Below are 11,321 nucleotides of genomic sequence, written 5' to 3' on the forward strand. Positions count from 1 at the left end.
GCTGTGTCCTTGTGTTGCCATACTGCCACAGTTATGTGATGTCAAATATGAGAAGCCATATTCTGCCCTCTTCAGCGTCTTACAATCATCCAGCGTTCATTGCTGGTGACAATGGTGTGCTGCGTGAGACTTGGCCCACAACATTTTTAGAAGAGCTTGGCAGGTTCGAATGTGATGGGCTAAGACTCAGCTAACTCTCCCGTGTGTGTCTTGCAGCCGGAGATGGACATCGCCGACCGGTTCGACTACGCCTTCCAAACGTGCAAGAAAATGGTGGGCGGCGAATACCTGGGCTTTAACAACGCCGTGTTCCTGTCGGAGCGACAGACGTCTGACAGGAACTTCGCTCTTGCCTACTTCATGCGGGAGAACAAGTGCTTCCCCAGAAACATCGACCTAGTCAGTGCACTAGATTTCTACTTTCAGGTAGGACAAATGTAGTGACGGGTTACCGTGATCGGCCTTCAGCCTTGCAGGCCGCTCTCTTCGGTCGGGAACAAAGCCCTTCAAAACTTGAATTGTTTCGCATTGCTCTCAATGCAGTTCATGCGAGTGCGTATGTTTGAAAGAAAATGCTTTGAGACAGAATATATTTACGTCTTGTGTGCCAGCGCCCACCGAAGCAAGTTTGTAGGTCAAGCCCTCTACGGCGTACTATCCGTACTAGGCCATAGTGTTCGCGAGTGAAAGGCCTGCTTTTCACAGAGCCATGAACCGAATTCTATCATGCCAATTTCGATGAAAGTAATTAGGGGTCCCGCAGGCCGGTCGCCCGCTAGGATTTCGGGACTGGGAAGTAAGAGTTTCGCACCCATCTAGGAGCCCAGAGCTGCTGATCAGCGGGCCGGCAGCGCCGGACATCATCGCTACCCCCCCCCCCCCCTCCCCCTCACCCTGTCTTCTATAATCGGGATCAGAGTGTCTAGCGGTTGCATACCACTGAACAGATGCAGTTTTTTGCTGTTTGGTTCTCAAGTTACACTAGGTCCAGAGAGTCATGCTTGAACTTATCGACAGCCTCAGTGTCAGAAGCCCGACATGGACGACTCGACTCAGTCACCAATTGTTTGCAAGCACTTTCAGCATGTGGAGAGTTTTTGTCCGTCCATGAAATTGGTGTTTGGATCGTACGATGGTCTGGTCGACTTTTGAAAGCCTTAGATTGGGCTCTGCGTCTGCTCGATGTAATAAGTGCGGAACCCACGCCGCTAGTCCAGGGGTATCTTTTGTATTTTGTGTCGCCGACCGAATTTCTGCGACCAAAATTGCCACCAGCAGCTTAATGTCATACATGAAAAGAAATGGCAATGACGTCCATGCCCAGCGCCGTAATCAGCGTAATTGGCGCGTCACCGAAATCCTCTTTTGTCACCGCAACTTGCAATATCACGCACACAACGAAAACATTCATTTATACAATATCATTCAACTGACGCCGAGATATCTGTTGCTGCAAAGAATGCGGGAACACCGGCCCTCCACCATGGGATAGTTCAATCACAAAAACATTTTTCCTTCACCCTCACGACTTACCGTGTCTTCACGTTACAGTTCGATCTACGGTTGAATTTGCTCTCCCCGACTGCGAAAAAAGGCGAAGGACCTGGACAGCCAGGGCGGCTGAGTATATGACAAAATTCTAGGCGATGACAGGCAGACTTGTGCCTGGTTCCCAATATTTCTTCCCAGAACCGGTTCCTGGTTCCTGGTTCCGGAATCAGGAAGAACTCAGGAACCAGCTTGGCAGTAAGTCGAAAGATTCCAGCAAGAACCAGGATCCAGCTTGACAATAAGCCAAAAGATCCAACAAGAACCAAGACCCAGCTTGACATGAAGACGAAAGATCCAGCAAGAACCAAGGTCCAGCTTGGGTCCAACATAGGGACCCAACAAGAACCAAGATCCAGCCTGGAATTATGTTGAGGGATCCAGCAATAACCAAGACCCAGCCTGGACCATGCATAGTGATCCAGCAAGAACCAAGATCCAGCTCAAGCTTAAGATGGAGGTTCAATTTCAGCAAGAACTAAGATCCATTCTAAAATTATGTTCAGGAGCCAGCAAAAAAAACAAAAAAAAACAAAACAGAATCTTACCAGGATTTCATAACAGCAGTTGCTGCTTACGCTCCCCACTATTTCAGGTCCAGCAAGGTATACTGCCCTTAATGTAAATTAATAAAATTAAGTCTATGAACATTGCTGGTTATCTGCTCAGGCTGTTCCTCATATACCGTAAAACAAATTTGCTGTTCTTTAATGTTAATAACACTACAAATTCAGAGGAACAACATCAATAGCTTGTCAAGACACAAGTGTGATGCAGACCTGCTAGGTCTGCAACTGGGCTGTTGGCTGCCTAATGTTATCCTGAAAGGAAAGGCCCGCTCTTCCGTGCGGGTATCACGGAAATAAGGAATAATGTATATATATATATATATATATATATATATATATATATCAGTTTTCATGAGAATAGCACAAAAAGGTTATCAATGAAATCACGCAGCAACCACAAACAACACCTCGCACTGCACCTCGCACACCAATGTGGCGCTACCGCACGTCACTCATCAAGGCCGCAGATAGGGAAGCTAGTATCACATGTTTCGTTTATCTAAAACCCAAAGGGAATATGACGTCGAGGAACTAAGGCTGCTGGTGGTAAGGTTACTCCGTGTGGGAATGCGGAACAACGGTTCTATTTTATTGACCTTTTATTGGTTACACCAAAATACACACCATCCAACGTGTCATAATGAATTTAAATCATCCACAACAATGTCAAACACAAGCAAGGTTTGCATGTGTTGAAATGCAGCTTCTGATGATAAAAAATTCACTTTGGGCACATTATATGCCGAAAAGCTTGAGACGCAGCTCATAAGAAGGGAATGGAACTTTCAGATAATTTTTTCCAAGAATATGTTAGCATTTTACACGGTTGTTCTAGATATTGTATTCCAGATGTTCTAGAATATTCCATTTTATTCTGTGCATTCTTCTAGGCATTGCGGAGGTGGCTAGGAGGTAGACAAATTAAGCAATCCAGATAAAATATAAATAAATATATCACCTAAATAAATACATTTGCATATATGCATAGAACCATCTAGTAGTGGTATGGAACAAATATTGATCATCTATAAGACCGCGTTTTTCCGAAGATGACGCTCAGCTGGCGTGGTTTCCATGGCAATGTGGAACGGCGACGCACTGTTAGCGTGCGGTCGCTGTGAGGTGTGAAGTCTGCGGTATGGGGCAGGGCTATCTAACGAGGTAGAACCGTCCGATCCGAAAAAGTGGCAACATAGAGCTTGCTTGAGAAAAGAGGTAGCTTGGAAGTAAAGCCTGCATGACGTCAAGTATTCCATATTTGATAACGTCAGTGGCACGGTAGCCAGCTGACTGTTACACAACCCATTAGTTTGAATAGTGGGCATGTCTTGGTAGCGTGCGGTTGGCGGTTCCCCGTTGGACTGAGAAGAAATTATCCGTCATTTCGCTATTCGCACACATTTCTGGAATGAGCAGTGAGTCATGGAACAGTTAAGCCTCATCAGAATGTACGATTTTTTGCACGCATGATGCTATAACATGGGTTTATATATCATGCGGCGTTTGTGGCGTATTGCAGTTCCATGACCAGGCTTGTTAGATAGCCGTAGACTTGTCTGTGCCGTTTGTGTTTGGTGGCAGAGTTGAACAGTTCAGCTTGCATAATTTACTTTGCTTATAGGTATGATTATATGACCATTTGCAATGTTGATTTGCAATAGCTCTCGCTCTTATCACAGTGATGTGAGTGCAGTACGGTAAGTACAGTAAAACCCCATGATATTGGCTTTATGATGCTACTGTCAAGTGTTTCTTTACATCAGGGTTTGTACACATATGCATAATAAAATGTTCACAGACCGAGCATTTTAAATGCTACCAATTGTTCAAGACAAACTGCTCAGGAGATCTCTCGTACGAGGCGTAGTCATGACAACTGGCCACAACCCACTGATATAAAGAGCCAAGCAACTGCGACACGCGATGCGCTGCAAACGCCGCATGACGCTGAACCCCTAGTTATGTACACCCCTACGGAAGAATATAAAATTCTGATGAGGTCAAACTATTCCGAGATTCAATCTCCCTTTCAGAATTGTGTTTGCATGAAAAAACCGTGGACCACTCATTCAGAGTCCAACCGGGAAGCGCCAGCCGCACGCCCCCAAAACATACTCACCATTCAAACTAGTGGGTTGTGTAGCAGTCAGCTGGCTAATTGAGAGGCTTCCGTGCCACTGACGTCATCAAATATGGCATACTTGACGTCATGCAGGCTTTGCTGCCAAACTACCTGTATTCTCACGCAAGCTCGATGTTGCCACTTTTTGATAGTGTTAACCGATACGGATGACACCCCCTGGTACGGGGGAGGTGACATGAAATTGCGTCCGATTTTAACGGAATATATGCATGGTGTTAATAGCTTTGAATGTTCCCTCTGTCCATCTACCTGTTGCCACCATATTCTGCAGGAGCGCGTCTGGCAAGTGAACTTGTGGGACTAATGGTATGGAGATTTGGCAAACAAAGGAGTCGTGAGTGTTCTTCCTGAAAAAAATCCGCGAGAACGAGGAACCGGCTGGATGTCACCGGGCTCTGTGGTTGTGTAAAAAGTTATTGGAACCAGGGCCTGGCATTAGCAGGCAAAGGAGCTAAAGAATGTGAGTCAGCTCTGGCTCAGCCATAGGTACTTATAACATGGATTACCAAGAAGCAAGCAAGTTGCTTGGTTGTGTTAAGTGACCATATATATATATATATATATATATATATATATATATATATATATATATATTCAATACCAGAAAGCCATCCCAATATCACAGATCACCAGTCAAAGCCTAGCAATAATTTTTTTACATATGCCCAGCCCACCTGCAGACCAAAGTTAGTCCCACATTGATACTGCTTTGTCATGCACACAATGAATCTATATCTGCCTGAGCCTTGTGCTCAGGTTTCTGGAAGAGCTGTATTGTTTTTACATTGTCAGGACATACCATTTATTTTGACCTGTCTGTGGTGTACTGATCTGCTTTTTTAGAGCAAAGTATTTGAGTTTTGTAGGATGACCTTTTTAGGCCAATTTTTCCAGGGTCCCAAGACTGTCAGAGTACTCCATATTCTGACCTCAGGAGTCTAGTGTTGGTAAAATACTAGTGTGAACTGTGAGACATGGTGTTTAGTATTCATGGCATGCTGGTATTTCTGTTGCTTGCCAAAGAGCTTATGGGAGCCTGGAGCTGGTATTGACAGAAAAACAAGGGAAACCGGGAGCTGAAGCCCGTGCTTACAAAATAACTAATGGGAACCAAGATACAGGTCTTGTGTTGTTGAAAGAAACAGTGGGAACCAAGATCCAGAGTTTTGTGTTGTACAAGAACCAGTGGGAACCAGGATGCAGCATAATGCTTTGTCAAAAGATCCATTGGGGACCGGGATCTAGGGTTTTGTTTTGTCGAAAGAACCTGTGAGAACCAGGATCCAGGGTCTTGTTTTGTTGAAAGAACTAGTGAGAACCAAGATCCAGGGTCTTGTTTTGTCGAAAGAACCAACTGGAACCAAGATCCAGGGTTTTACTTTGCCGAAAGATCCAGTGGGAACCAGGATTCAGGGTCTTGTGTTATCAAAAGAACCAGTGGGAACCAAGATCCAGCATCTTGTTTTGTCGAAAGATCCGGCGGGAACCAGGATCCAAGATCTTGTTTTGTCGAAAGAGCCAGTGAGAACCATGATCCAGCGTCTTGTTTTGTCAAAAGAACCAGTGGGAACCAGGAACCAAAATTAGGAACCATGCACACATATGATGGCAGGTGGCACTGAGGGATGACGTAAAACATGCAGGCCTTGTTGAGGCCATGTCTCCTCATGGAAACCATGTGTGCGCTTCCAGCCCGACCCCAACCATTATCATACTCTCCACCATACCTTCGGCATGCTCCAAGCCTGGAACGGCATGTGTTGCCTGATGGGCGCCTTTCGATGCGCCACAGCAATTGGTTGCACAGGCTGAAAATGGGTTTCTAGGCTGCCTGGAAAGGAAGGAGCAATACAATGGGTTCCGGGTAGGGCTCAGATTGAGCTCAGAAGGCGACTTTGCAAGAGCTGGGCAAGAGGAAGTGGCGGCGTGCTGGAAGTAAGATGCGTCGGAATTGCGGGAACGGGGATCACAGAACCGTTTGAGGAATAAAACTGTCGGCTGTTTCAGGTTTTTTCATGCTAAGCAAACTGAAAAAACAAACAGCAAAATAAAAGACAAAAAGACAGTCACTTACGCCTGCATGCCCACCTTTAGAAGACTGTTACATGTTCTGACGAACCGAAGATGTCAGAAATTCTGGGCTCAGGCTTCGTGATTTCCCGCGGTTTGAACAATAAGATGACATGTATTTTCACCGACACGATACAAACTAGCTATCGGCGATCCTGACATCTCTATTACCCTTTGCATACAGAAGCTCGTGTATCTATACAGGGGTCACGCAAATATATAGCGATTTGAGCTCCTCATGAGGTCCTGATCGAACCTTGGGCTATGAGAACTCAGAGATCGTCTCAGTAGCCCGAGGGCTCTTGAATGACCGGAGGGCGGTTCCTCAGTAGCCTGACAAGCCCCTAAGCACTTATCGTCCTCTCTAAAACTGGTGTCCAGGGGAGCCATTTAATTCTTGATATATGCTCTAAAGGCTGAATGGGTCGCTGACCAGCCGGTGGGCTTTCGGCAATCAAACATGGCCAGACGGTCCCACGAGCGATCAAAAGTTCCCCTTCGTGACCAGGGGGCATGGGCGACCAGTTAAGTCCCTAGGCTGTCAGAGAGGGATCCCACCCATAAGAGGCTCGTCACTACCCAGGGAGACCCCTCAGCAGCCAGAAGGGCACTAATCAGCAAAAACGGCTTGCGAGCGATCAGAGGGGCCCTAAATACACAGAGGGTCTAGAGGTCAGTGCGGCCCCTGAACAGATGTTGACATCGGGACTTAACATCACACGGAGCTTCTGAGACGCTATACTAAACGGCGTCCCCTGCTTCTCATCTTGGCAGAAAGGGTAGGCACAGAGGAGAATCGATCCCTGCACCTCTGGTTTCCCCGGTGCACTCGTAAACCACCGCACTTAAACGGTCCAAGAGGGCCCGCGTAGTTCTGACGTTATTCTATGTGCTGAAGGGATTTTCACGTGGCAGGAAGGGACCTAACCAGCGGCTCGAGTGCACACGGTGGCCAGCAAAGGCTCACGTATCTGTAACAGGGGCCTCTGGGTAGCCAAATGGGTCGTAGTGGGTAGGAAGAGTATGGGCTATTCTCATTCAGCACGGATCTTTTTCTTCACGCTGTACACAGCAAAAACAGCCCTGCGTGCACATCCACAAAACCCCCAGGCTTTGCATCTCACGGCGTAATGGAAAATAAACGCCTACCCTCGCCCTCACCCCATGTCCCACACGATCGCTGGCCATGACCTCAGTCGTGGCAGGATGGTCCTGACAGCTATTTCAGTGAGAACCCTGAGCAGCCAGAAAGACATGCCAGTGACTGGAAAATTGCTTAGTGGCCAAAATGGTCCCTTTAAGGGCAAGGCCACTGAGCGGCAAGAGGAACGCTAAGCTGGCAGGTAGCCTTGGACATTTACTGAACTCCTGAGTGACCAGAACGCCTCTGACCGGCCAGGGAGTCCATCGAGCAGCGAGAAGGGCTCTTGGATGATGGAGGAGCCTCCCAGTGGCCAAAAGAACTCCGAGCAGTTAAGAAGACCACAAGTGTTCAGAGGGCTTTGAAGATGACTAAATCACTCCGGTGATAGGGCCCTCAATAGCCAGATGACAGCTTAGGTGACTTAAACGACCCAGTGCAATCAGTTGAGGTTAGGCCAGGCTACCCCAGTCAGCCGTCATTAAAACAGGTATTTATGTTGCTAATGCAAACATTTGTCACGCAACAGCTGCTACAAAGAGGGGAATTGGCTGGGATTTTTTCGATAACTTCACATGAGCCTGCCAGTTCTTTTTGAACAACATGCTAACGTTCGGCTTCATCTGGGGAGCCGATGCTAGCCCCCCCCCCCCCCCCCCCCCTAAGGTGTCTGAGGATACAAGTCCAGCAGGTTGTGCTGTCGCCCCCATTTTTTTTTGTCGCCACTGGAACATTCATTGCATGTGTTTTGATAACGAAAACGTGTTTCAAGCATATATGGCTCCTCATAAGCGACGGTTTTTAGGAGCACTGCGCGGCGATGCAAGGCCGCCGCGGACAACCTATGACACTACGAACCTCGCGCGTAGGCCGGGCGCTGTTATATTAATGGAGCCCAACATTTTAAACGCATGCTTAAAACAGCTAAAACTACATCCTGTTGCACTGAAAATAAACAGAGTATACTCTTTTAAATCCATATCGCCACGCGATATGATCGCATACATGCAAAGGTGAACTAGTCTGATTTTCAGGAACATTTGACCATTGACTCGGTCTAGTGGAGTGAAGTGGCAGCATAAAACTTGTGACAACAGGCAAGGTCTCGCTGAAAAGAATACATCCTTGTTTTGTTTAAGTGACGCTCTACCTTCCTTAGTTTGGGAATGGCAGGGATATCATCCCTCCTCTCAATCCGTGTCATAAAAAACGCCGTGTCAGGATAAGGATACCATCTATTTTAATTAATTTACACGCGCTGTTGTAAAAATCCACATTTCAGACCATAGGAACAATCAAGCCGGTACATCAGAATAACACGTCATTACCAGCATGCAGATATTGGTACTGATTGAATCAGGAAGACAAAATAGCTCTTTGCACACTTGGTTAATGAACAAATGTAAGCACACTTATGGCACCTGCCATGCATGATATAGGAGTGTAAATTTCAAGTTATTTTGGGGGTCCTGCCCCACGCCAATGTTGATTTGGGCCCCCTCAATGCTAGCATCCCCCCAATACTTCTGGCTGGGAGATTACAAAATAGCTGAATAATAGCAACTATAACACAAAGTCTATTTTTGGGGGATTATTGCTTGGCCATGACCACAATGCTGCTCACATAAAAAGTAAGACAAAACAAGAAACAAATAGAAATTACATGCAACCGACACAAAGCAGACTCAATCAGTTGACAGCATATTTAGGATAGGGGAGGTTGTGAGGTCCACAGCTTGCTACCCCCTCCCCTCACCATGCATGAAAACTTGACACCCCTGACATGATGCCACAACCAGACAAATCACTATTGTTTTCTACCAGTGTGGACTGTATTTAAGCTATGCTGTTCTCCCTCACAATCTGCACTTAATACAAATAGTAATTGTATTCAGTGCTCCATCAGAAAGAAAATTATTCACTTCAATGTTAGCAAACACAAGAATGAAATATATTACATTTGCATGTAGGCAAATGGCATGCTGACTGGTGCAAAGGTGCACATACCTTATGGAAATGAATGAGGACTGCAGAATGACTCACTTCTACCCTTTCCTTTTACAATAGGGGTGCTATCATCATCAAATACACAAAACTGCTCTCAGAGTGAGCCTTAATGTCAATTTCTTTTTTACTGAACTCCTGTGATAATAAGACCACGATCCCACAAAACCATCTTGTCTGTTTAAACTAAACTTTTGGTGAAGGGGAAATGGCAATGAAACCCCAACTCTCTCCTCCTCATTGCCTACATTTTCTGCACTTCCTTACTCCTCATCCTTCATTGCCTCCTCACTGCCAGCATTATCGGCTGTCATATCAACTTCCATTAGTCAAGATTAGTATTGGTAAAAGGTTGAACTGGGAATCCTTGTCATTCCAATGCTAACAAAACATTAATAAAATGATTGCGTTTCAAGAAGAGGCATAGTTTCAAATACAGGAGGGAGGGCGGAGCAATGAACAGCTATGCAGTCTTCCCAAAGATATGCCAGTCTCCCCATATTTGGTACACTTCTTTACAAACGAGGGAGGGGAGAGCTGGAGGCCTGAATGGAACAGGAGCTAGATACATACTCTGATCTGAAGATCTATTTGACTGGTAACCATCCTCAATCAGGAACAAAGCAACGGTATCATGAATTGTCTCTTCAGAACCACTCTCACCTCCCGTTATTCCCTTCTCTGAGGAGTGTCATCATCCCTCAGCGCCGAACCCACTGTTCTCTTCAAAGGGAGGAAGGTTCAGTGCTTGGGACTGCTACGGTGAGTCAACAGCCTTTTGGTGTCTTGAACAATTAGTCTGAATAAGCACAGGCCAATTTTTACTTTGCTTGGATCATCTTGCCGATTTTCCCTGAACTCTCAAGCAATTAAGTCAACATTCCCCAAAACAAACCCTGGATAAATATTCATAAAACTGCAGTGTGAACGCGGCCCCAGTGCATCGAAAGTCACCGCAAACCTTCCATATCCAGTGTCCCAGTACATTGAAAGTCACCGCCAACCTTACATATCTTGGTAACATTGCAACAATTGAAACATGTTCTTGCGGCAAATAAATCGCCATATCTAGATATTATTCAGTATTTTCTACTGTCTAGTTTGGGACACTGAGTGTCGGCTGCCAAAAACAGCGAATTGGCAAACCAGCCGGGCCATAGAGAAACACACTGATTTATTACCGACATGTCACAGAAGGGAGCGACCAACTAAAAATCATAGTATCTTTTTGTCGCCGGCTTGGAATGAATGCTAAGAAAAACACCGTGGGGTACCATAGGGTACCACAGGGCACGATAAAGGGTATTTACGGAAAGGCTTATTGGTGCTGTGGGGTTAAGCATATCAACATTTAAACGCATGTATGGTTATAGAACGTGCACTGTAATGTTTTGTCGTGGTCTTCACGACAACTGTTGGCCAAAGGGAGTTTTGGCACCAAGCGTCGCGTGAAAATATACTTTTTGTCGCCGACCTCATCCACCAAGTCGGCAAGTCCACACGCACACACACACCCACACCCACCACACACGCACACGCACACGCACCGCACACGCACACGCACACACACGCACACGCACCACACGCACACACACCCACACACACACACCACACACACACACACACACACCCACACACACACACACACAACACCACGCACCACCACACACACGCACACGCACGCACGCACGCACGCACATCTCTCTCTCTCTCTCTCCTCTCTCTCTTCTCTCTCTCTCTCTCTCTCTCTCTCTCTCTCTCTCTCTCTCTCTCTCTCTCTCTCTCTCTCTCTCTCTCTCTCTCTCTCTCTCTCTCTCTCTCTCTCTCTCTCTCTCTCTCTCTCTCT

General features: G+C 46.3%; 1 protein-coding gene across 1 annotated transcript in view; it reads left to right on the plus strand.

Annotated features, from left to right (window-relative positions):
- The window catches only part of LOC119092535 (glutaminase liver isoform, mitochondrial), a gene marked incomplete in the record, with an annotated part of 35,695 nt that overhangs the window by 18,187 nt on the left and 6,187 nt on the right, over window positions 1-11,321 (plus strand). Inside the window, 1 exon segment of the mRNA XM_037215494.1 lies at window positions 217-426. Coding sequence (XP_037071389.1) covers window positions 217-426 — 210 coding nt within the window.

This window comes from Pollicipes pollicipes, unplaced genomic scaffold (genome assembly GCF_011947565.3).
Source record: "Pollicipes pollicipes isolate AB1234 unplaced genomic scaffold, Ppol_2.1 Scaffold_3447;HRSCAF=4054_pilon_pilon_pilon, whole genome shotgun sequence".
Taxonomy (NCBI): domain Eukaryota; kingdom Metazoa; phylum Arthropoda; class Thecostraca; order Pollicipedomorpha; family Pollicipedidae; genus Pollicipes; species Pollicipes pollicipes.